Source organism: Nannospalax galili, unplaced genomic scaffold (genome assembly GCF_000622305.1).
Source record: "Nannospalax galili isolate Female #2095 unplaced genomic scaffold, S.galili_v1.0 scaffold209, whole genome shotgun sequence".
Lineage (NCBI taxonomy): Eukaryota > Metazoa > Chordata > Mammalia > Rodentia > Spalacidae > Nannospalax > Nannospalax galili.
Genome location: NW_008360319.1, coordinates 2999739 through 3027041, shown reverse-complemented (window position 1 = coordinate 3027041; position 27303 = coordinate 2999739). Strand labels below are relative to the sequence as shown.

Below are 27303 nucleotides of genomic sequence, written 5' to 3'. Positions count from 1 at the left end.
CCTCCCCTCCCCTCCCCAGGGCTACTCTACCTGCTGCCACTCTGTACACAACTCTTCTCCACTCTCACCCAACTCCTGGTACTCAGCTCAGGACCCTCCCCCACCACCACCATGACTCTCCATCTGAACTTCTGTGACTACTTACAGAGTCACAGAGGTTTGAGGGAAGATTAAGGACTGATCAACCATAATAAAAAAAAGTTGAGTCTCAGGCTTAAAAACCCTCTAATTGCCTCTGATAAAGGAGTTATATTTCCTGGGCTCATTTAGATCTAGCTCCAAGAAATTTCCATCCCCCTAAGGGTTCATCTTATCTATCACCTAGATATGTATGCACCTATCTCTCTGTCTATCTCTCTCTCTGTCTCTTCATCTTCATCATCATCATCATCAATCTAACTTTATAATCCATTCACCCATCTTATCTATCAAGTGTATTTTTGTATGTTCTATTTTATTAATCATCTATCATCTATCGTCGATCTGCTTATATTTACATATATGTGTGTGCATATGTTTAAAGTCATAACTGCACATGATTTGAAAGCACCTTAGCCGTTTATCCTTATTATATCACAAGTAAATTTGTGTACTGTTTCTTCTTGGTTTCTGAATTTTGAGATTATTTTGGCTTCCTGTTACACAAGATGAAGATGTGTCTCATCCGCTCCCTCACACAAACCTCCACTCTCCTCCTGTTCTCCCTATTTGACTAATTTTGCATCTTAATCATTACTGATACATGACTGCTATTCACAGTAGCTCTATTTAATGTATTATGATTACCCTGCATTTCTGAACGCATTTTTATTTTCTTCGTGTTTTATTAATACACTTGGGGTCTTATATAATATTCAAGCTTCTCTCTCTCTCTCTCTCTCTCTCTCTCTCTCTCTCTCGCTGTCTCGCTGTCTCGCTGTCTCTCAATTGTCTTGGAGGTCAGAGGACAATTTTCAGGAATTGTTTAAGTCTTGGGGATTGAACTCAGGTCGTTAGACTTGGTGGCACAAGCCTTTACTTACTGAGTCATCCCACCAGCCCAATATGTAAACTTTTTTATTTTTCTGAATTTTTTTGTTTGCTAAATTTTTTTATTTTCATAAACTTTTTAATATTGCATTTCCCTCACCTTCCTCGAGGCCCTCTGAATTCCAGGAAGTCTCAAAGTTACCTTTTCTTAGAGAGCAAATGTGCAGTCTTCTGCTGGCTATTGGGTCTGTCAGTGGAGAAAGGGTCCGCTGGCCGTTGGAGCCGGGTCTGGACTGAATGGAGCAGGTATCTGGAGGACTGCCTGCCTCCTCTAAAGGGTTCCAACTCACCCCGCGGCTTTGCACTGACTGCCTCATCGATTCTATCACCTTCCCCACAATCCAAATTGCTTTCCTTCCTGAAATCCTTCAGCTTCTTTCCATCTTCTGAAACAGGAACATCTTTCATCTCTTGTCTTCTTTCCTGTTCTTTTTGTCCTTTTAAATGATATGCTTTCTTTAAAAAACTTAAGTCAAGTGGGGAAGGAATTGAATGAATAACTGGTCTCTGGTCTATCACCAATGCATCATCTTTCCTCATCCCCTTAAACAGCACAAAGATAGAAGACTCTTTCTGATTTAAGTATACTCCACCCACATATTCTTTTAAAACTAAAAAAATCCAGTGTGTGTGTGTGTGTGTGTGTGTGTGTGTGTATGTGTGTGTGTATGTGTTATGTGTTTGTACATGTGTATTTGTGTAGGCAGGGCCATAGAGTATGTGTGGAGGTCAGAGTCTCTTTTCAAATGTAATAACAAATTGTTGACACAGGCTGATAACATCATCTCTGGCACAGATGTTATTCCTACATTCTCTGACTTTAACCTACTACTAGGTCTTCTCTGGATGAGCAGGGGACCTGACATCCACACTGGAATTGAACAGATTTTTCTAAATAGAGAGAACACAGTATGGCACACTACAGTATTCGTCAAATAAAAGTCTGGGTTAGAACACATTACGGTTTGGATGTGCAAGGCTCTCCCCGAGGCTCATGTCAGAGAACCAACCATGGGGAGCTGGTTCTCTCCTTCCAGTGTGCCTGGGGTTTGGTCCCAGCACTTCAAGTTTGTGTTAGTACGTTTACCCCTGGAGCCATTTCATCGTCCTGCCTTCTTACGTTACCACAGTTTGCCTCATCTTTACTCCTACCAAACTCTGTTTCCCCCAATTTCAAGCTAATTAAACAACTATGATTCCTCGTGCACGTTACGGCAGCCTTGTGTTTTTATTTTTATGACTCTTGACAAAATATTTTAAGTGAGTTAGATAACAGGATGAACCTCAGTGTTCATATAAACACAAACAATGTTGTTGTCCTACAGGACTTAGTGAAATAACACACATAAAGTGCCTAACACAATGTCTGATACTTGCAAAAGTTTTCCAAAAGGCAGTGCTTAACTGCCTCCTTGCCAGTCTTTACTGACCATTGCTCTTAGGTAAATTCATTCTTATTGTGTATTTTTATTTCCAAATCTTTACCCACTATAGAATGAACAAACCAGATATACAGTAGGCCAACAGGTGTTATAAAAAGCAGGCGCCCCTGTGTGGGCATTTCTCCCCTGTGTCCTCATGAAAATTACTTTATCATTCACATAGCTCTATTAATATTAAGTAGATATATGAATAGTAATTTCAGAAGGAAATGTGTGATAATGTGCAATCTCAAATAGAAGCAAATATTAATGTTGTTAATCATCCAAAAATCATACAGGCAACATTTTATTTAAAAGCCTGGAGGGGAGCTGGAGAGATGGCTCAGTGGTTAAAAACATTGGTTGTTCTTGCAGAAGACTCAGGTTCGAATCCCAGCACCCATATGGCAGCTAACAACTGTCCGTAACTCCAGTCCCAGGGGATCCGACATCTGTCATCTGAGGGCATTGCAGGACACGGGTGCACTTGCAGGCAGGCAATACACACACACACATAAAATGAAAATAATAAAATATTTTTTAAAAAGCCTGGAGGAATGAGGAACTATTTTGAGTAATAATGAGAGAAAAAGATGGTGGGTAGGTTATTATTTTTGAGCACCAACAGTCTTCACATACTTGTCTATCTCCAGGTGGGGACCCTGGGTGCCTGGGTGGGAGGGTCTGAGGGCAAAAGGAGCCAAAAGGCACTGCGTGGACCTCTGTTAGCCTTAGTCTGAAGAGTGGAGTCAGTGAGCACCTGTATGTGTGCAAGGTATTGCTCACTGACAGTTTAGCTTCTCAGGATTTTGATTCATGTTAGAATCAGAAAGCAATCAAACTAGAAAGGACTTCATGTATCAATATATTGACCCCCCTACTTGGAGGCCCCCAAAGATGAAATGATTTGTTCAAGTTTTCACAGAAAAGTCAAAAACAAAAGACATCCCTTCCCTCAGGGTGTCCACTCCAGGACATGGATTCTCTCCCCTCTCTATGTGGGTGGATTTGGGTCATCATCTGTGAACATTTTCATCTGGAGCAAGGGAAAGACAAGCATTGACTGCATTTTCACACATTCAGAGATCTGTAGTGTCCTAGTTACTGTCCTGTAACTGTCAACTTGACACAGCCTAGAGTCATCTGAGAGGAGAAACCTCAATTCAGGCATTACCTAGATCAGATAGGCCTGTGGGTATGTCTGTAAGGGACTGCATTGATTGTTAATTGATGCAGGAGGGTCCAGCCCACTGTGGGTGACACCGTCACTACGCTGGTGGTCCTGGGCTGTACAGAAAACTAGTTAAGCATGGCCTGTGAGGGAGAGAGCCAGCATCATTCCTCTGCAGTAAGCTGCTGTCCTAACTTCCCCCAATAATGGACTGTAACCTGTAAGTTGAAATAAACCTTTCTTCCCTTAAATTATTTTTGGTCATATTGTTTTTCTCATAGCAACAGAAATGAAGATATAGTTTGTAAACAAACACAATGTTAGAAGTTTAGTACCTGAAGCAGGTAAGGAGAACACGGAAGGTTTTCCAAAAACAATGCTTCCTAGAACAAAAGTAACACTAGGATTTAATTAAAGCACCTCCAGGGTGAGCACATTCCTGAGCATGCTCAGTTTTAAAGGTCCATTACTGAGCATGATTATTATTATTATTATTATTGGTCTTTTTGAGACAAGGTCTTCCTGTAGCCCCAGCTGGCCTGGAACTCACTATGTAGACCAGAATGGCCTTGAACTCACAGAGATCTGTCTGAGTCTGCCACCCAAGTGCTGGGACTACAGACGTGTCACCACGCCTGGCTGAGCATGCTTTTTATTATTTAAATATTTTATTTATTTTTATTTTATGTGTATGAATGTTATGCCTGCATGTAAGTAAGTGCACCTGTATTGTGCAATGCCCACGGAGGACAGAAGAGGCTGTCGGATCCCCTGGAACTGGAGTTATCGACAGTTCTTAGCTTCCATGTGGCTGGAGAAATGGCTCAGCGGTTAAGAACACTGACTGTTCTTGCAGAAGATCTGGGTTTGTATCCCGGCATACTTATTTTAAAAAATTTTTGTGTATATGAATGTATTGTCTGCATGTATGTAAGTGCACCCATGTCGTGCAATGCCAGTGGAGCTCAGAAGTGGGCATCAGATTCCCTGGAACTGAAGTTATGGACAGTTGTTAGTCTCTATGTGTGTTCTGGGAACTGAATCCAGGTCCTCTGCAAGAGCAGACAGTGCTCTTAAGGGCTGAACCATCTCTGCAGCCCCTGAGCATGCTCAGCTTTAAGATAGAAAGATGGGTGAAACATACCTGGGCATGCTCAGCTCAAGGTCATTGTAGCACCTGCTTGGAAGGTTAAAATGACGGCAGGAATTCTTTTTGACATCTTAGCCTGTATCGTAAAGATGAAGGGCAGGAATTCTTCTGGGTGTGTTGGGCTTCTTTTTCCTCAAAAAGTTTTTCGCTGAAACCGAGGGAAAAATCATGTTGAAGGTGTGTTAATATAGGAGTTTTCTTCTTACGATGCCTGTCTCACCCAGCTGCAAACAGTCTTAGTGTCATTTTCAGAATATTGGAACGTATACTTGAGGACAGACCTTCCTTCAGTAGGTCAGACAAATGCTTGGTATCTGAATCAGTGGACTGATCATGACTCCATCAAGGTTATTCTGAGGGTTCAAGCTCCACAGTAACCTTGACAGAGCCATGATCATTTCACAACACACTTCGAAGGCTGTCAGCTTGCTTTTTGTCATTGAATTAAGGTCATGTGAAGCTCTTGGCCTTTGGTCTACTATATTGTTTTATTTTATTCAACAGGTCTTTCCTATGTGGCACACACAATTCAGTTGTACAGGCATTTGTACATTACTTTTAAGATATTTCATTGTAGTTCCCAAACCCCAAACAAACAAACAAACAAAAAAACAAACAAACAAAAAGAAAACTCAGAGAGTCAGGGATCTGGAATAAGTAAAAACAGCAGTTGTGCATAGGTTAGCTTTGTAGTCATACTGAGTTTAATGTCTGAGGCACTAACTTAACTACAGCTTATAGCTGGTACTCCTAGATATTGAACCAGGTGTGACTTTAAGTTGGGGAAGTCCATTAAAAACTCTATAGTCAATAATAGTTATTGGCCATTTATTGACAGATGCAGCTTGTTGATGGTTCTTTTGGGCTAGGCACTTTTCCAGGTTTTGACTTCCACAGCAAAACTGTGGTGTTTCATCTCCTTCCAACTTCCTGACCAAGAACTGGGCTGCAGAATCTAGGTCAGGGAGAAACAAATTTCTAGAATGAAACTATAGGTAAGTAATCTACCCTGAAACAAACTTACCTGTAACCCCATATTCCTCTGAAAAGCTGGAGTTGATCCAGGGTGAGCGTGGGGGACCTGCAGAACACTGGGAAAAAGGGGTGGAGCCACCGCCATATTGAGCACAGGCGAGTGGCCAGCAAGGAAGACTGCAGGTGGGAGGCGGATGGTGGGGTGCATTTTAATATGGAGAAGGGAAGTACGAAGTGTCTTTGTAAGTCACTCCCTCCCAAATGTCATACACACTATGCAAAATCCAAATAGAATGTCTTACATCAGTTTGTCAGCCCTGGGGCCTCAGAAGGCACGGGCAAGAGTCTCCCAAAAAAGGAGAGGAGAAAATTTAGTGAAACATTACCCATTTCCTGCATTTGATGCTCTGGTACCATGTGTCTTAGCAAAGTATTTCACCTTAGTTCCTTCTTTGCTGTGTCTTATTCAAGAAAGACTGATTCAGCTAGTCAAGACACTAGACTTTATTTTAAATATGATGTCAAACTTATGGTGAGCTAGGACAGTGTCTAGGACTGGTGGAAACACATATTACAAACCTATCCCATGTCTAGGAAGACCTCACACTCTAAGATGTCACATAAAACAGGGAATAGAGAATAGAGGTTTGTTTGGAAAAATAAATAGAAATACAATGAGAGATGAATGGAATGTGTGCATCTGGTGGCAAGCTCATCAGAGTGAAAACAATCAGTAGGTTACTACTTTGTGTTCTCTTTCTCTCTCTGTTTCTCTGTGTGTGTGTGTGTGTGTGTGTGTGTGCATGTCTGTGTTTGAGTGCATGTGCATGTGTGTGCATGTCTGTGGGGGCCAGAGAAAGACTTTCTGTATTGCTCTCCATGTTATGTTTTGAGGCAGGGTCTCTAACTGCACCTGGAGCTCAGTGATTTGGCTAGACTGGCTGACTGGTGAGCCCTAGGGTCTCCCTTACTTCAAACATTGGATTACTGGTGTGCACCACTGTGTTGGGCTTTCATGTGGGTGCTGGGACTCAAACTAGGGTCACCTGCTTGTACAATAAACTCTTTACCCACTGAGCTCCCAGCTCTGTTCTTTCAATCACTCATTCATCAGCATGTGAATTTTAAAATCACTGTGCTTCAAACTATTGTTCAGAAGACATGAGATGTAATAATATAAAATACACTTAATACAGCCTAAGCCGATGATGTAGACTTCCTCTTCTAGTTCTGAACATTCCAGTGGCTTCTTGGTTTGATATGCTGCCATTTGCTTATGTCTTATGTGAGAAAGGGTGTCTGGATGGAGGGTGCTGATTTTGGAGGAGAGTGATTGAGTAGGTTTGAGACAAACAGGATTGCTTATGTAAAGATCTCTGGTTCTATTTTGTTTTTCAAAAATGTTATGGATAGAGAACCCTTGGAAACTCAAGAATGAATTGCTTCTTAGTGGGTGATCAGAACCGATCACCTCAGAGGGAGAAAGGCAAGCAACTGTGCATCATTTCAGCCATTGGAAAAATGATCAAGGATCTTCCTACTTGCCATGAAATCTGCCCTTGCATGGTTTGTTAGACTGAATATTAACATTAGAAAAAAGGAAACTGACAACCCTTTTTGCCTACTAGAAGATGTTACTTCATCCCATTTTCCCATATCTAGGACTGGTATTCTTATAGTCCCCACCTACTCCATAGCATGGGCACCAGCCAACAGAACAGATGCCATTTCTTCATCTGTTTGATGCAGACAGACACATTGTGTATACCCATGAAAACTCAGCCCCACATGGCAAACTTCTCCCTGTCATAGATGTGCTCCCACCCAAAACACAAAATAGAGGGGAAAGGAAATAGACTATGTAGATGGGAGGGTAGACCAGGGGCTGCCCAGAGCCATCCACGGTAATTCAAAATAAGGTAGCAGTAAATAACCACAGCAAAGCCAGCTGTAAGGGACATGGTAGGAGGGTTATTGATCAGCCCTGGCCCTGGAGGCTTTCATTCAAACAGCTCATTACCTCATTGACTTTCTTGGTTTCTAGAGACAGGGCTTCCTTCCTAGCTTGTTAAACCTTCGCAGGAGAGTAATGTGGGACATAACAAGAGTCCAGGCCAGGTTCCCTATAAATGTCATAGTGACAACTGGTTACTGGAGCTGGGGGCATTTGGGTAACATCTTGGGTTTTCCTTTTTTTGGCATCAGAAAGGGAAAGCCAGGAGACTAAACTGATCACTGAGTGTAGATTAACCACCCACGCAGCTGGGGCCATATCTGTCAATGAAAGAACACATTCCTGTCTTTCCCGCAGGACTGAAGCTTGCCACAGTCCCTTGACAGCTTTGTTGGTCATCTGGGGTGACTCTTCTCGATTCTAGTTATAGCAGGAGCAAAAGTGCCCTGGCAGCTGTGGAGTAAATGTCAGGTATAAGTAAGTTGTTTTTTTTTTTTTTCTAAGTCTCTTAACTATGGAAACTTTAAAAGGAATTAGCCAATATAACTTAAGCAGTTGAAGTCTGATAAAAGTATAAAGGCTTTAAAATAAAGAAGCCTCTGAACTCATGTTGGACTTGGGCTGAGAAGAAATGGAATGGCTCTGAAATAGACACCTTTTTCCCTTTAAACCTCAAGAAACTAGCCAGGCTAGTTTCAATGGGGTGATGAGCCACAGCAGTTCAGGAGGGAGGTGTGAGTTCCCATCTGAACCCGGCCCACTGGAAGGAATCCAGTAATCTAGTTGGGTTGAAGATATAGGCTTTCTCTCTCTCTCCTCTCCTCTCTCTCTCTCTTTCTCTCTCTCTCTCTCCTCCTTTTCTTCCTTTCTTTTTTGAGACAAGATCTTTCCATGCAACCTAGGATGGCTTGAAACTCACTATTGACACAGGTGTGGTGACTAATCATTTTAAATTTATTTGAAAAATTTTTGATTTTGTGTGTGTGTGTGTGTGTGTGTGTGTGTGTGTGTGTGTGTGTGTGTGATTATGTATGCGTGAGTGCCTGTTGAAGGCAGAAGAGGGTGTGGATCCTTTCTGGTGTCTCAATCTTTATATGTCTTTTAGAAATAGTGTTTAAATTAATTCTTTCATACAATGTATTTTGATCATATTCATGCCCCCCTCCCATATTCCCTCAGACACATTCCCACTTCTTTATCTGCCCCAATTTTGTGGCCTCTTTTGTTTTTCAAGTCCATCAAATCCAATTTGTGTTCCCCACTGGACATGGGTCCACACCCTGGAGTGTGGTAGAACTCCCAGGGGTCAAACCCTTAAAGAAAACTGACTCTTCCTCTCCCAGCAGCTATCAGTGGCCAATCATTCCTCAGCTGGGGGTGGAACTTCGTGCCTACCTCCCCTCTCCATGCTGAGATTTTCTTCAGACTTGAGGTTGTGCTGGTTTTCTGCATACTGGCACAATTGCCTGAGTTCACACGTGCAAGTGCACTGCTGTGCCCAGAAGGCACTGTTTCGTTGTATTCATACACTCCCTCTGGATCTAGTAGAGCCGCCCATGGGCATATCTGTGAGGACGTAGCTCAAGAGGTTTAACGGAGAAGGGAAGACCAACCCCCAACGTGGGTGGCACCATCCTGAGGGCTAGGGTCCCAGACTGAGTAAAAAGAACAAGAGGAGAACGTGAGACAAGCACCATTTCCTGCTCTCTGCTTCCTGCTTTGTACAGATATGAGGGGTCCCACCTGTGTGTTTGCGCTGCCTTGAACTCTGCTTGCTTTTCCTCACCATGGTGAATTCTCCCTTTCAAACCAGAAGCCCAAATACATTCTTCCTCCCATAAGTTTCTATGTTGGAGATCAAGATGGCTTGCCTTTAACAAGGGGAACCTGAGACTTAAAGATCAGGCCACAGCCCCTGCTTGTGGGGGAGACTCTGAACATAGTGTCATGTGGAACACTGCATGACTAGCAGAAGGAAGCCAACCAGGTTCAAAGTTTAGCCTTCCTTGTTTCGAGAGAAAACATCTTGACAAATAGCCCACAGTCCGCATAAGCCCTATGATAGTAAAGGATAAACAACCTGTTTTTTACCTGATTGCACCCTGAGCTTACTCTGAGCTTTGCACGTGACTAATAGACCCTGTGTGTATATAAGCTTGCAGAACTGGAAAATAAACAACTTACTGCCTAGTCACAGGTCCTAGAGTCTGACTCTGCACCAATGATGTCACCTCCCGGAGTGGGACCCTTGCATTTCTATTTGTAAAGTATTTGCTCACAGTGACGAGAATATAACTAATATACTACCTGACCTCCAGCTACTGATCCTCCTCCCTTAGCCTTCTATGTGCTAGGATTATAGGTATATGGCAGTTGTGCCTGGCTCAAATTTTTATAGTTGTTTTTGAAGTCTAAAATAAATCCTAAATGTTATATTATCTCAGTTTATATATTTGCAAGATAAGGAGCTACTGTTTTGGTAGTGTGTTTAATGTACATACACACAAGTTAATTTATTTTGAATCTTTCCTGTTTTATACTATATGACTTTCAGTTTTACATAATTTTCTTTGAAAACTTTATAACCACATTCTACAGTTAGTAATTGAATTCGTTTCTCTTATTACTGTGACAAAATACCATACAAAAGCAACTTAGGAGGGAATAGTTTATTTTTGACTTATAGTTTACAAGGATACAGCCCATCATGGTGGGGAAGACATGGTAGTGGGAGCATGAGGTAGCTGGTCACATTGCATCTAGGATCAGGAAGTAGAGAGGGATGAAGGCTGGGCTCAGATGCTTCCCCTCTCCTGTATCTTAGTTCAGTCTGGAATTCAGTCCATGGGATGGTGCTACCCATATTCAGGTTGTTCCTCCCTGTTCAGTTAAATCTCTCTGGAAATGCCCTCATAGACATGCCTAGAGGTGTGTCCTTCAGATGATTCTAAGTGTAATCAAGCTGACAACAAAGACTAACCACCAGAATCTCAGGCTCTTGCCAACTTGACACCCAAACAGCAGAGCAGTACCAAAATCCAGCAGAGTAAACAAGTTCCGTGTCTGGCATTGAGGACTTATGATGGCGTCATGTCTGCTCTAGTCTCTTTGGGCAGCCCCACTCCTTCAGGTCTGCTGGGGCCTCTCTCGACTTAATTCCATACAGTGCCTGCAGCTTTTCTTGCCACACTTCGCACCTATCGGGCATCTCCAGCATCCTGCGGTTTCCATTTTAACTTACGAGTCAGCTTCATAGGTTCATGCAGTGGCCCCCAGGGACCCCTTACAGTGAATCAGACCCTGCCACACATTCCCTGGCTCCAGCAGCTTTCTTGAAACTTGTTGTAAATCTCCATGACCCTGTATTATTTGTATTAGTTTATGCTTGCAAAGTTACATAGATGATCCTGCCAAGATCTCCCGGTATCTTAAGATAAAGCTTGGCCTCTTTTACCGCAGTTGCAGTGGCCTCTGTGTACCTCAGCTGCTGAACTTGGGAAAACACTTCCCTAGATGAACATTTTGGGTCAGGGAACAAATAAAGCTTGGCCTCTTTTACCGCAGTTGCAGTGGCCTCTGTGTACCTCAGCTGTTGAACTTGGGAAAACACTTCCCTAGATGAACATTTTGGGTCAGGGAACAAACATCTGTAGTGCCTTTCTCCCTTTAAGCTCTCTTTTCAAAGGAATTCACATTGCTACACGTTGGAGCCTTCATGGAACGGGGTCCTTCCCCTCAAGACACTTTTCCTATTGTTCCAGTGTATGCCATTAGGTTTCTTTTTAATTCTGATCATCTCTTTGAGGATTCTAGCTGCTTCTCTACACCGGCCTTGTTGGCAGCCTTAAACTCTCTCTTTCCTCACTGACTGAACATTTTTCATATTTTTCCTGCTCTCCTTCACTGTAAATCTGATTAAGAGCATTGGGAAGTAACCATGTATCAGCTTGAGTGTTATATGGGCCTGAAATTTCTTTCACCAGAGAACTTAGCTTGTTACTTTTTAATTCACCCTCACTCAAGTTCTCAGGAAATGGGTAGAACACAGCCAGATTCTTTGCCAGAATATAAAATGGGCAGTCTCTAGCCTAGTTCCCAATAGAGACCTTGTTCCTCTCTGAAGCCTCATGAACCAAATCTTTACTGCCACATTTGTGTTGAGATTCTGGTCTTCCAAACTCCCACAAGAATGACCTACCAAGCTCTGCTTACATTCTAGGTTTCTCTTGTTTGCAGTTTCAAACTCTTCACATTCCTTCTGCAAATCAGTTCCATTGCCCTATGAACCATGTGGTCAGGCCATCACAGTAACAGCCCCCTTCTCAATACTGATCTTCTATTACTTTTTCTCATTGCTATGATAAAATACCTGACCAAAACAACAACTTTAGGAAAGAAAAGTTTGTTTTTGTTTGGCTCTCAGTTGGAGAGGCTATAGCTCTCTCATGGTAAAGAAGGCATGGTGGTGGGAACATGAGCCAGCTGGTCACATGGCATCTGGAGTCAGAAAACAGACAGAGATGAATGCTGGCACTCAGCTGGTTTTCTATATTTTTCCTTTTTATTCAGTCAGGATGGTGCTGCCCACATTCCCTCCTCAGTTAAACTCCTTTGGAAACATCCTCACAGACATACCTAGGGATGTGTCTCTAGGTAATTCTAAATCCAGTAAAGTTGACAGTGAAGATGAACCATCACAATAATATATATATATGTATGGTTCATTTATAAATAGCTTATACATTTTGTTTTGGTTTGCTTTTTAATATAGAGGCATTTGCAAGTAAGATTTCATCTTGTCACATAGAATTTGTCACACTTTTCTGTTGTTACTTTCTTCTTGTTAGTAACTAAACCTTCTCAACTTATGGCTTATTGAAGGTGTTGATATTGTTATAGTTCAGATTTTGAGAATGATGATGCTATACCCTTACTTTTTTTTTACCACATACCAGATATTTTCCATACGGAAACTCATTTAATCTTCATTAAGTCCTGTGAGGTAGGCTCCATTTTTCCTTAGGACATATATTCAGTGTTTACTGACTTTACAGTTTTCTATTAGTTCATGCTTATTAAATGTTGTTCAGATTTCCTGTATTCTACTTTTTGCCTACTGTTTCAACTTTTGGGAAGGGCATTTTAATGCCTCTCATTATGATGAATTTCTCTGTCTTCTTGCATTTTTATCATTTCAGTTTCTTAATACTTTTCAAAAAATATTTGCAAGGATTCTGGAGACTTCTGTCTATGTTCTGCCTGGCGTTAATATTATTACTAAACTTGAGAATTTTCTTTTCATTTCATTCCTGTCTCTTGATGAAGACTCTCTTCTTGAGAAAACGTGTCAAGATTCTCTGTATTCCATTCTTGACTAGTGCACACCGTGTGGCTCTCTGTGTCCATTTTTCTAGCACCTGATTTTAGCAAGAAATATACCAGATAAGTTTAGCCAAAATCTGCTGCCTTTGATATCTGGTAAAATTCCTCATTTCTCACATCCCTTAGGTGATGCCTCATCACCCTGACCATCAAGAATCTCGTTCAGTCCTCCTCCCCTTGAAAGTAATTTTCTCTTAGTAATTTTCCACTTGTTCCTTGGCCATAAATTCCGATTTGTCCACGTTGTGTTCAATTGAGCCAAGTTTAAATTTTAAAAATATTTTTAATCCAGTTTTTGTGCATTTCATACAATAAATGTTAATCACATTTAGATCCCTTCCCCCATCCACAACCCCATAGCCCTGCCCCCACAGTTTATATTTTTAGAAATTGTTTGAGGATTTCTTACATGAACAATGTATTTATTCCACCCACCCCAATCTCTCCTCCCTCAAACTCCTCCTACATTTCCATCATTTGGTAATGAAAAACTTATTCTGAAATTTACTCAAATGTTAGGAAGGGTTTATTCCAAGGTACTCCCACAGTGGAGTTTAGTAGTTAAGATCGGACTCAGTGCCAAAGATGGTAAAGAAAATTGAGGACTTAGAGATAAAGGGCAGATGAAAGCAAGTGGGCTGAAAATCACCAAATGAGACATCATAGGTGAGAAGGATTCAGGCCAAGCTGACCTGAGGAATACTTGCCTATTGCAGGCGGGGTGATGGAGGATGGTGGGAGGTGAAGAATTTGATCAAATTTGGAGAATAAGAGATTCTATATAAACTGACATCAAGTTTTTCTAAAAATGGGTTCTTGAGTACATGCTCAAGGGCAAGACTAGCTGTCAGAGGACTATGTATGGAGTTCTGGTAAGAACATCTGTTACTCTCCAAATGTGACACGTTTATAAAGGATAACCACAGTGTGAATGTTAAACTTCTAGGAAACAGCTGCTACTCATGAATAAGAAAAACTTGTACTTTGTGTGGAAAAACCATGAGCTTTTCAGTGAAAGGGAAGGTTTACCACGGACGTATGAAAGTAAAAGTACAGCGAACGAGATATCAGAGGAAAATGCATGGGAGATTACGAACCACAACAGGGAAGGCACAGACTGTTCAGTGGCTAAGAATTTACGCCACAGGATGAGCTATATGACGGTCAGGGAGGATGTGATGCTCCTGTTTGTGTGTTTGGTGGCTGCCATGCAACACAAAAACTTCACTATGACTCTGTCCAAACTCATCACTGATTGCCTTGAACAGTGTGTACGAGCTACTAATGAACTGGGTGGCTTCAAACAGTAGAAATTAATTTTCTCACTGTTCTGGCGATATAAAGCTGAAATCAAGCTGTTAGCAGTGTCGCCTCTTAAGGATCTAGGGGAAATCTTTCTTTGCCTCTCTCAAATTCGGAGGTCTCAGATGTTAATAGGCTTGTAGCCACAACTTGCTTATCTTTGCCAATGTCTTCATATGGTTGTGTGTCTATGGCAAGGCTCCCACTGCCTTTCTCTTAAAAGGACACCTGCCATTGTATTTAGAGCTCACATAATCCAGAATGATCTCACCTTAAGAGATCCTCTATATCTACCAACATTATTTTTTCAAATAAGGCCAAATTCACAGGTTGCAGTTGGATGTATATTTTGAGGGACTACCGTTCAACCCACTACATAGTGTGTCAGTTTTGGGGGTACTATAATAGCACAAAAGACTGAGGAATTTATAAACTCAATTTATTTGGATGTGTTTCTGGAGGCTGAGCTGTTAAAGAGCTGGTATCTGCTGAGTGTCTGAATGATGTTTCATGTCAAGGAAGAAGGAGGAAAGAGTACAGGCAATACTTTCATCTTCCTTTTAGTAATTTAAATGCTAGCTTTGAAATCTTAGATACACATGTTTCAATTTGAACATCCAGAGAGGTCAAGAAACTAACAGCCATGGGAATGGGGAGGCTTTCTGGGACAGAGGCAGAATGCAGTGATATAAAAGGGAGAAGAGAAAAGGAAGGGTTAAATGGGGTGGAGAATGGAAGGGCAGAGGATGGAGTATGGGCAGGGATAGTAACAATAAAGGCCTTTAGAAAAAGCCACATGGAAACCTACCAGCATAGGAGCTACTTAAAGTATATACATATACATTTTAAAAAGAAATTAAAAGTAGTTACCTTATAACAGGAGGGACATAGCCCCTAATAGACACAAATAGACAAGCAAAGTAACAGCCCAATGCCATGAATGGACTCCCTATTATGAAGCTGATGATCTGGGGTTCTATAAGCCCTCAAATAATACTGGTCATTGCCCCTGGTCTCAGTTACCCACCAGAACGTCACATTCAGTCCCTATTGCTGAAGAAACTACATACACGAACTGTAGAGCAAACAAGGAGAAATCAACCAGGTGCTGGCTTCAAAGCCTCGTGTCTACTGTCCAAGTTTCATAGTGCTGGAAGCTACCTGAAGAGAAAAGTCAGCAAGAACCTTACCCAGCTGTAAATCCTGGGGGTTACAACAACTGGCTTGGCAAGATATGCCCACCAGTGCAATAGTGGAATGAATAGTATAAGGGTAACCAAGTACTTTTTAATTAGATTTAAGGTTTGCTTCATAGGATGGAGCCCATAACCTGATATTTATATCAGGCCTAAAATAAGTATTTTGCTAAATATAGTATTAAACTGATTTTTAATGACTTATTTTTATACCCATAGATTAATATAGTCTCAGTTCTCAGCAGAGAAGCATCTTTATGCAGCAGATGGTGTTTAACACAGAAAACCACAATTGGCCAATGCTCAGAGAGAGAATAAGAGCCTGCAGTCTGCTTGTCCTTGAACAGGACACCTGTATCAGGCTCAGGGGTCATTGTGGAAGAGGGGACAGAAGGACTGTCAGAGCTGGAGGAGGTGGGAGGCCACTAAGAAACAATGTTTTCCAGACAGCTGGTCAGTTACTCATATGAAGTCATAGCAATGGTGACAGCGTGCACAAGTCCCATGTAAGCTCAAGCCAGACAAATCCCAGCACAGATGTGGGGAAGTGGGAAGAAGCCCTATTACCTGAGGAAGTGACGGCTTCCGGGAAGGGCAGATTCAACCTGTTTAAGGGTGAGACTCTTAGGCTGACTGCGCTCTAGTGAATGAACCCATACTGAAGGGAATCTGGGAATACACACCTGACTCTATATCTATATTTATATTCATATCTATATCTATCTACATATCTATAGGCACACACACATATATGTACTGAAATTTGGTGCGGGTTAATAAGGGAGTGTACATACAGGAAAGAATATGAATTACAATAAAATGTATGAAACTGACAAAAAACAATAAAAAGTTTTAAAAAATTAAATTATTGATTTGTGTGTGTGTGTGTGTGTGTGTGTGTGTGTGTGTGTGTGTGTGAATACGCACGCCATGGCATGCATGTGGAGGTTACTTGTGAGACTTGGTTCGGTACCTTCTACCACGTGGGTTCTGGGAATGGAACCCAGGCACCAGGTTTGGCAGCAAGTAACCTAACCACTGAGTCATTTCTCTTTAGTTTTTATTTTTGTGTTATACATGAGTATAGTCTTTGCATTATTTCCATCTCTCCCAGTCTCCCTATGTTCCTCCCATCTCCATTTCCTGTCCTCTTCTTTGATTATTATTGTTTTACACACACACACACACACACACACACACACACACACACACACACACACATTACTGAGCTCATTTAGTGGTCCTCCTGGGTATCTGTATTTAGGGCTACCCAGTAGAAATTAGATAACCTCTCAGGGAGCTAGTCCCTGAGGAAAACTGATTCTCCCGGCCTCAGCATCCGTTGTTTGCCAGTTCCTCATCTTGAGGTGGGACCCCTTGAAATCTCCACACGCCACCTTGGTTTGTCAGTTGGTTTTGTAGTCATATGCAGATCTTGTTAGACTGCCACACTGTGGAGATTTCCCTTCATGTCTAGAATGTGTTAAGCAGCAGCAGGTGTCTCATCTCTCTGGCTCTTACATTCCTTCTGTCCTCTCTTCCATGATGTCCCTTGAGCCTTAGATATAGAGGTTGTTATATGTCACTTATCACTGGGCACCTCACAGTCACTTATTCTACGCATTTGACCATACTTTCTCCTTAAAAAACCTACTCTCTCGATAACGAATACACTCCTCAAACAGGGATTGACTGCTAAGTGGGAAGGAATCGAAAGAATTTAAGTCAATTATAAGGAAACAAGCAAGAATCCAAGAAGTAATATAAAAAAATAACAAAGAATCTACAGGCTATAAACCATGTAGTATCTGCGTGTGAGATCAATAACCATCAAACTGGGCTTATGTTAAAAGAAAAAGAGCTGAACTGTATACATAATGTTTGGCCTTCTAATTGTACCCTGACAAAAGAAATACAGCATCCTTGTCAACTTCTGCTTGTACAAAATACAATCTTTGTAACCTGTATGGCAACACCCAGATTTAGGATAAATACCACCAAGAGGAGTTTTTAAAGCATGCCTGACTGTTGGGAAGCCAGCACTTCCTCATCAGCAGCCTTCTGCAATAAAATGTTCAATTCCTTGCTTTGTCTTGTCTCTGAATTCTTTCTCTGACAGTGACAGAACCTGGAATCTGATTTGTGTTTTCAACCTCCCAGCCTTCACCACCAGCAACAAACACTTCCAAAAACCATTAGTCTGTTCAGGAAGGTATCACCCTCAATACTCCATCATCTCTTTGTAGGAGCTACTTCCCAACTGTTACATAGGACTATTCTCCAACAGACAGACCATGGACAGATGCCATCTTCCTAAGCTTGGTTGCACCCAGTTGCTTAGGATCCTCACAGCTGAGTTTGTTGACTGTTACACTCAGCAAGAAAGGAGGGGCAGGGAGAGTCAGCCACACTCCCAAGCAACCAGTGGGCTCGAGGGGGAGGGGCTAAGGGAGGGAGGGTGTCTGGCTGTTTTGTGTGGCTGTGGGGGAAGTCACCATCCATGCCTGGAAGAAGACTTTCCAGTGTGGCCTTAGGAAGGGAACACCCACACTCCTGTGAGTAAACCCTCACTCATCGCTCTGTAAGTAAGCCCAATAAACTCACTGGTTTCCCAGACTGCAGTTTGGCAAAACCAGGCCTCGGTTTGTTTGTCATAGGCGCCAAGGGAGGATGGGGCCTCTTATAAGGAAATTTAGCTACACCAACCCTGTTGCATTGAAGATGAAGATTCTGACCTGTGGTCTTTAGGGAACACAGTCACAGCGCAGCACAGCATGTTCCTTTAGTCACTGTTTCTCCTGATGGATCTTTCTCAGCACTAATGAAGAGAGATGATGTGGGAAGTACAAAGAGAAACTAGAGAGAGATCTTTACTACTTATTAGAAAATCAGAGGAAAGAAGTCACTGGTGGTATGGGAACTGAGAGCAGCTGGGGGAGTACCGGCTCTGATGGAGACTAGCAAAAGGAGAGTTTGCAGCATAGTGGACCAGTCATTTGAACTGCATCCAAGAGACAAGGAGGCTTTGGACAAGTGGGAACGGGGCACTCCGGGAGACCCAGAGGCCAGAAATCATGCATATCTCCACAGTGCTTAGCAATTCAGATAGCTTAGAGCACAGAATGAGTGAGTGAAAGGTCTCAAGGAAGAGAGGGTGTCTGGGAGGAAAATCTGTGGACACAAGTAGCCAGGGAAGATTACATAGGCTTTGTGGTGTGTGTGTGTGTGTGTGTGTGTGTGTGTGTGTGTGTGTGTGTGTAGAATACAGATATTGTATATATAAAAGTTAAGAAGGTGAAAGAATCAAAACAGAGGGCCAGGATCAGATATTGTTCACATAGACAGCAGCCTAGAAAGTAGAGATGAGCATTTTAGAAAGAGTATGTCTTAGTTTCTTTTCTTGCTGCTGTGATAAAATACCCTGAAAAATTCAACTTAAGGGAGAAAGGGTTTATTTTGGTTCCCAGTTCAAGGGCACCATGAGGGTAGGGAAGTCAAGGTGACAGGAGCTTTAAGCAGCTGGTCACGTTACGTCCACAGTCAGGAAGAAGAGAGTAATGAATGTGCTGCATTCTCTTTTTTTAATAATCCAGGACCCCAACCTAGGGAATGATGCCACCCGAAGTGGGTGTGCTTTCCCACTTTAATTAACCTAATAAAGGTACTATCTCACAGGCATGCTCAGAGGCTAACCTAACCTACATAGTCCCTCAGAGGTATGCCTAGAGGCTTGTTGGCTAGTTGATTTAAGACACTGTCAAGTTGACGATTGACATATCACAGAGTGCAGAAGCAGAAGTGTAGGGTTTGGTATAGAAAGAAGCATGAGGAAGTTAGAGGACAGAAGGGACAGCCAATGATGACTTAGGTTCTGGGCCCAGATGATGAGGGCTATGGAGGGGTCACTAACAGAAACAGGAAATAAGACGAAGAGATGGAATGACGTTCTGAACACGTTGGGCTAATGTAGTCTGTTTGCGGAGGGGCTAGAGCTGGAGGTTGGATTTGAGATAGTGTGCGTGGAAACAATTCTTAAATGCAGGAAGTGGAAGGAGAAAACCAGGGGAACAAAGCAAAAGAGGAGAATCAGGGTACTAGGAAGAACAAGGAGCCAACAGAAGAGCAGATGAGAGAGGAAGAGAGGACGCAGGAAAATGCAGACGGTCCCAGAGGGGAGGCTCCATCTAGCAAAACACTGCACAGCCAGGCAAAGGAAGAAGTCAGCACTGGAGGAAGGAAAGCCAGCGAAGTTCTGATAGCGGCCTGGTTGACCCCCTTCTTCAAGACATCTTGTGGGAAAGAGGAAGAGACTAGTAATTAAGAGTTACCCGAAGGTGCTCAGGTTGGGGTTGGGGGGCTTTGGCCCTCGCCCCACTTCTTCCACCATGAACCAGGGAAATCCTGGGGGCTGGCCCCCCTGGATCCCAGCCTCTGGCCCTCAGTGCCCCCAAACCCTTTTGTGCATGAGTTATACCTCTCCTGCTTCCAGAGGGTCAAGACCTTCTTAGATTGAATCAAGTCATCCTTAGTGTCTTGGCATGACCCAGCTTCTCATTGCTGAACGGCAGAGAAAGTCCAAAGGTGGGCTACATGAGGCAAATGTCCCCGAGTACTGTTTTCCTGAAGGCAACTGTTCCAATAAGAAGGCTTTTCTTAAGTTCAAATCAGGACATCATGGAGGGGCCCTGGTATACTCAAAGTAACTTCCCATGGCTGCAGCATCGCTGAAGGAGCTCCTCCCTGTGTATCTGAGGATACTCTCTCTGAGGAGAGTAAGGACCCCACCCTCTATGCCAGTGGTGTCCAGAGAGTCATGGCACAGGCCCAGGGCATTCCAGCCACTGAGTATGAGTTTGTAGGGAGTTGCCTGGGATTGTGGTGGGCCAGCTGAAGGTGAGTCACAGTTTTGGAACCTGAGAAAGGTGCATGAGAAGGCTGGGGTGGACCCTGTCAAGAAGAGTTTTCCAGGCAGCTCCAGCACTCAGATCCTCATCTACTTCCAGCAGCTCTTTGCTGAGGAGCAGGCAGTAGGACCCGGTTACCTGCCGTACAGCAACAGCTTCAGCACCATCTTGCTCCTGCTGCTTGGTTCATCCCACCTCACTGCCACAACTTTGGATGCTGAACTGTGCTATACTGGATGCAGCCAAGGCCTCTCCCTCAGTCAATTCCAGAACTTTTCCCTCGATGGAAAGCTCTTCAGCACCTACCTGCAACCCCCTACGCCAAATCCCCAAAGCACCTCCCAGAAACCAAATACCTCATCCCCAGGCAGTCTCACTGGCCAATGGGACTGTGCAAGCACCCAATAGAAGGGTGGCTGAGGACCCAGCTTCCCCTCCTTCCTTGGCCTGAATCCAGCCTGCTCTAGGACAGTGCCGGGGCCTGCCGCGTGTCTCAACCCCATCTTTGCTCCTGCTTGATTTCTGTTATAATTGTTCGCTTTTTAGGTTTATTTCAATTTTTTTGTTTGGTGGGGTTTTTTTGTAAAAGACTGTTTATATGTAAATATAAATATAGATCTATGAAAAATGAAGCTAAAAGAGTTAGCCAAATGTCTCACCCATCTGGATAACTTTTTTCTTAATTTCTCAATTCTAAAACAAATTCAACACTGGCTACGTTTTGATGATCAACATGACAACATTCCTGTGCTGGATAGCTTTAGTGTCAACTTGACTCACCTGGGTTGAGAGAGCCTCAATTGGAGAATTGCCTCCATTGGACTGGCCTGTGGCAATATCCATGGGGCATCTTCTTGATTGCCGAGTGATGTGGGTGGTGCCACCCCTGGGCAGGTGGGCCTGTGTTGCATAAGAAAGCAGGCTGAGCAGGGGCCAGGGGAGCAAGCCAGTAAGCAGCGTTCCTCCATGGCCGGTGCTCCAGCTCCTGCCTCCAGGTTCCTGCCCCGATGGGCTTCCTGATGAACTGTGACCTTGGAGACGTAAGCTAAATAAACCCTTTCCTCCCTAAGTTGGCATTGGTCAGAGTGCTTTGTCACAGCAATGGAGAAACAAACCAGGACAGTAAGTATCTGAGAGGGAAAGTACGATTCAGACAATTAGGAGCCATCTTTGTTTTTTCTTCTTTCTATTGTTACACATCCACCTCTTTGTCATTGTCACAACATTTTACCAAAATATACAAACAGCACAGATACTTTAAATGTATAGTTAGAACTAATTCAACAGGATTGACTACTGCAAAGAGCATGCATGCACGGGTCGTTTATCTTGCACGATGCCTAAAGAGGGACTTACTTGTCATCAATCATTGGGAACAGCATGATAAGGGATTGATTGGCTTTTATCTTAGAAGAATTACACACCTCATTTTTGTTGTGGTAAGAGGATGTAATGAGTGACTACACTTCTAAGAAAATCAACTGAGAACACATGGGAAGCCAGGTCTGACTGGCAGTAATAACAATCTTGCCTTTGTTGGGGTATATACTTCCTTTCTGTGTGGACAAGCTACCCAGCATAGGTGTGCTAGTTAACTTTACCTATTGGTGACATGAGCTCTGTTCATTTGCTTCTTACTTTACTTTTTCTTGTGAATTTCAGGGCTAGCCAGAGTGAATATATTTGTAAATTTCAAGTTCCAAGCTACCTTCATTGTAGAGAATCCTGTAACCACCTGTTCAGGGCCTCCTTTGTCCCTCCCTCAAACCATTTACATTTCCACAGACACACACAGAACAAAGTGGGTTAGTGGCTCATTCTCTGTGGATGAGGGGCACCCACGTCTGCACCAGGCAATGGTCTGTTCTGGTCTTGAGAAGTTTGTCCCACTTGCTCTTTGATTCATCATCGATGAACAGTTTGTCTCCACAGGAAGAGCCATAATTTAGAGCAGGATTACATTTCAAATCTTTCACAGTGTCGAGAACAATCTTTCAAGTAAATAACTAGGGTTAATTACAATCTAAATTCAAGAGCTGCTGTGAAAGATGCCAGGAGATCAAACAGGGTGACGTCATTAGTGAAGTAGATTTGGTTTCTGCTACAAATGAAAAGTCGTGTGAAGAACTAAAAGGTCTTGGCCTTTGTTGTTGAGTGTTTCTACTTTTTTCTCAACTTGAAAAAGGGATCCAAGAGTGTTGCTTGAACCAGTCCCCAGAAAGAAGGCAAATCCCCTCGGTCCCAGGGAGAGACAAGGTTCAGGACGAGATGAGACTCTCCATCCCTGGGTTAATGAAGGAAAAGTTCCTGAACATGTTCTGGTCCATGCTGTTGATGAGCGCTCTGTCGGCAAATGATAGCCGGGGTTTCTCACTTAGGAATTCTTTGTCAAAATTGCTACAGTCATACGGTGATTTCTTGGTCACAGATTACAGGAGAGAGAAAAAAAAAGGAAGAAAAGTTCGTTACCTTAACTTTAATTATCTTGTCTATAGTGTGTGCATGGTGATCAAGTTGGCATTTACAGATAACCCGAGGTAATACAGATTATCACGCATGGTTTGTATGGAACATCTCTAAATCTGAGCTATCAGTTTTTTATTAGGATGATTAAATTCATATAAAGGAACTACAGTGTTACATTCAAAAGGATCTAATGCTCCTAGTCACTAGCTTACATGAAGAAGGACTGGTAATTTTTGGATCAGTGGTGACTCTGAGTTTGACCTTTGTCTTTTTAGTCTATCAGGAACAGAAAGAAGGGAGAAGGGACAGGGCACTGCAGGTTATATAGTCCTGGTATTTTGGTTGTTTTGTGTGTGTGTATGTGTGTGTGTGTGTGTGAGTGTGTGTGTGTGTGTGTATGTGTGTGTGTGTAGGGTCTCATTATGTAGCTCAAATTGGAATTCAATATGTACCCATACTAGCCTCAAAGTCACAGCCTCCTGTCTCAGCCTCCTGAGTGCTGGGATTACAGCATGTATGCCATGCCTGTCTATTCCTGTTCTTTTTCTCAGTATCCTTTACTATCACACGTGGTGGGTTGCCTCTCACAGACAGCACAGATTAGAATAAACTTTTCCATCAGTTCTTGTGACAATGAGACAGAGGGGAAAAGGGAGGGGGAAGGAAAGGAGATGTGGAAAGGGGAGGAGATGGAGCGAGGGAGAGGCAGGAAGAGGGAGGGAGAGAAAGACAGGATGATTAATGAAAAAACAGCCAAGGTCAGCTGTGTCTCCCAATGGGCCCAAGGGCGGATGATGTTGATGGGCTGGTCAGGTCAATACCTCCAGTGGCTCATGTTTATAAACATGATCATGAAGGGAACATAGACTATAGAAATCCCTTTCTGCTGGCAAAACTGAGAATTGTTCCAGAGGATAAGTTAAGAACAAAGTTCTAGCTTTTATATGGAAAATATCAAGTCAACTTTAGTATTCAGTGGCAGGCCAGGCATGAATTAAGCTGTCCTGTTGTAAAAAAGTAGTGAAAATTCATGTTATCACAAATGATGTCATGTATTAGATATGATATTGTTATAACCGATCAGTTTGAAACCAGCTTGTGGGACATTCCCAGTGCTTGGGACAAATGTCCAGGGCGATTTTAACTCTGGGAACAAGGGTTACTTATGTTTTCAATCACAATGAATAACTGTGGCTGTTTTCTAGAGTGAAGGTTTTGCTAGGAACCCCCGACGACCGTGTCATTTTGGCAAAGTTATGCCAGCCACGGTCCATGTCTAGTTAGGTGATTACCATAGGTTCCCAGCAATCAATCAGCGTGGTTAAAAATTACTTATTGTTTTGGACTGTGGTAAAATACAAACAAAATCTATAATTTAACTTAATTGTATATGTGTGTGTGTGTGTGTGTGTGTGTGTGTGTACATGGAGGCCAGAGAAGAACTTGAGTGTCCTGCTCTACCACTCTCTGCCTTACCCCCTTGAGAAAGGGTTGCTCACTGAACCTGAAGCTGGGCTGGACGTCAGCAAGCCCCAGAGATCCTCATGTTTCCTCCTACAATAGCCTTCATGTGGCCATACCTGGCTTTTTGATGTGGCTGTTTGGGGATTTGAACTCAGGTCCTCATACTTTCACAGCAAGAGCTCTTACCTGCTGAACCATCTCCCTAGACCACCATCTGACTATTTAAAACAATATTTTATTTATTATTTTTATTTTGACTTTTTTTTTTCAGAGCTGAGGACCGAACCCAGGGCCTTGCACTTGTTAGGCAAGCACTCTACCACTGAGCTAAATCCCCAAGCCCTATTATTTTTATTTTATGTGTATGCGGGTATCACCTGCATGTAGGTAAGTGCATCCGTGTTGTGCAGTGCACACAGAGGACAGAAGAGACTGTTGGATCCCCTGGAACTGGAGTTACGGACAGCTGTTAGCTGCCATGTGGGTGCTGGGATTCGAACCTGGGTCTTCTGCAAGAACAGTCAGTGTTCTTAACTGCAGAGCCATCTCTCCAGGTCCTCACCTGACTATTTTTAGGAGCACAGCTCAGAGGCATTAAGTACATCAATGTGTTGTGCAACCATCAGCACCATCCACTTCCAGAACTTCTGTCTTAACTTTGCCTTTGCTTGTGTGCTGGGCCATCCTGTGTGTGAGCTTCTGCCTTCTGGGATGTAGGTTACTGGTGATTGCTTTTCTATATACATGTAGAAATTTAGAGTTTTTGTTTTGTTTCTCAATATTGGCCTACCTTTCTTTCCTTAAATTGAGGAACACATCATGATTGCTTTAAGGAATGTTCTTATTTGGATATGCTACAGATGTTAGAGACACATAAGTAAATGTAATATAAAAAGTGGTTTTAAAGTTTCTAACCTAGTTTACAGAGTTTATGTACAAGTATGGGTCACCCAGTATGGGAATGACTTTTCTGGGAATGCCTCCTGTCTTACCTAACTTTGTAGCCAAAGTTAATCTTATGTTTTGAGATCACTGAACACTATCTCAGTTTTTTTACAATGGGAATATTCTTACTAGGCCTTGGGCCTTGTAATCAGCTTATACAAACAGCTAAACACATAGCTTTAATCTTAGATTATGTTCCCTATTTGGTCCCTCATAACCCTTGCTTGGCCCAGAATAATGCATGTGGTGTGCGTTGTGAAAAAATCAGTATTGAAAGAAGCAAAGTTGGAAGCAACACATTATCCCCAGTCTCTGTTGCAAACAACAGGTGGGATTAGGTTGATAACATCTATTTGTGGTTTTATGTGCTGTTTTAGGTCAGTAGGGGTCAGAAAAGGCAAAATCTTCCCCCATAAGATAAGGCTACACATTTCTTTCCCAAGTCATGCTGGATGTACTGTTTAAATAAACAAAGTACACCCCTGGTTGGAAGAATAGTTCTGAGAGAAATCAGAAGGGACAATTCTGAGACTAGATTGGGCTTCACTCTTGGTTTAAAGCCCCAAGAGTCAGATTGCCTTTGTTCAGTCAGCACCACACTGTGGCATCTGCCATAACCTAGACTGTGACAATGTATGTGTCACATGCAAAACCCCATTTGCTCTGACAGCACCCTTACATGTTCAACTTTGGAATATTCTGTAATCCATTCTTCCCATAGGAGCATTGTGACTGTACAGGTTGAATTTTGTAAGCAAGAGGAACACCCCCTCCCCTCTCCACCAGCCACGGCACATAATGAAGAAACACAGTCTCCCCAGAGGATGGGGTACAGTGTAAGGGGGGATTTGGGCACGTTGGGGGAGCTATTACTTGGGTAAGCTGTCAGACTGTGAGGGGGGAGGAGGGACTGAGCCCAGGCTGTCCAGTGGGGAAGTTCTTACCACTTTTGGCCTGAAGGGCGGGTCAATCTCCTTTCTCTCAAGTTCCTCCCAGCTGATCTCCCGGAACAAGGGATGCTGGCGGATGTCTCCTCGCACACCCAGTCTCTTTTCAGGTTCTCTCACAAAAAGCTGCAAGGGAGCAGAGACAGGGAGCTCACTTCTCCAGGTATGAAAACTTCGACGGGTATGTGTTTTTGTCCTTAGCCTACAAGCCACTGGCTTTTCTACTTACCTCTGTGAAGATGGACAACTGTCAAACTGGCCTCTACTCTCCCCCTGAATGAGCCTTTCTGAACACCCCAGAGTCAGGGTGGACCTCCTTATTCTTTGCCCTAGACAGGCTCTACTGTGAGTTATAAAGACACAGTGTGAAATCAGCTTCACTCTGTGATATTTGTGGGATTTATGGCCAGGGCTGGAGCTCTAAGTTGGATTCTTAACCTTCAAAGTATGTCAAGTGTGTATCTCACAGGGCTATCCTGAGGATTAAATGAAACAGTAATATACACATACACATATACACACCTATACATATACACATACATGTAAACACACCGAAATACATGTACACACAGTATACTTGCACACCTTAACATAGATAACTATGAGTGCAATCACATGTACTTGGGAGTTTGATTGGACAATACCAGGGGAGCATAGCTATACCCTTCACCAAAGGCTGGTCCTTTTTTATGGGAGAAAGTTGTTGTTTTTGATGGAGCTTGCAGCTTCGGGAGGGATGTACATGGATTGGTGAGAGAGGAAGGGGACACCTGCCTAGTTAGCAGATCAGATGTATCAACCCTGATGAACAATGGGTGACAGATGTCAAAGCCAGATCACTCTCACATATCAATCAAATGTACTTGGACACAGCACACACATGTACATACAAACATGTATGTAGGTGTATACATGCAAACGGATAAGCATATACATGTGCTCACACACATATGTACATGTGCATCACCCCATGTTTGTTCAATGTAACACCTGGTCT

At 42.8% G+C, this 27303-nt stretch overlaps 1 protein-coding gene across 1 annotated transcript in view; it reads right to left on the bottom strand.

Annotated features, from left to right (window-relative positions):
- Nucleotides 1–21653: 21653 nt before the first annotated feature.
- The window catches only part of Prkcq (protein kinase C theta), a 106862-nt gene continuing 101212 nt past the window's right edge, over nucleotides 21654–27303 (bottom strand). Inside the window, exons 17-18 of the mRNA XM_029559680.1 lie at nucleotides 26304–26432; nucleotides 21654–22901 (exon numbers count right to left, since the gene is read on the bottom strand). Of these exons, the coding sequence (XP_029415540.1) occupies nucleotides 22743–22901; nucleotides 26304–26432 (288 nt within the window). The 3' untranslated portion in view covers nucleotides 21654–22742. The remainder of the gene's footprint in view (nucleotides 22902–26303; nucleotides 26433–27303) is intronic.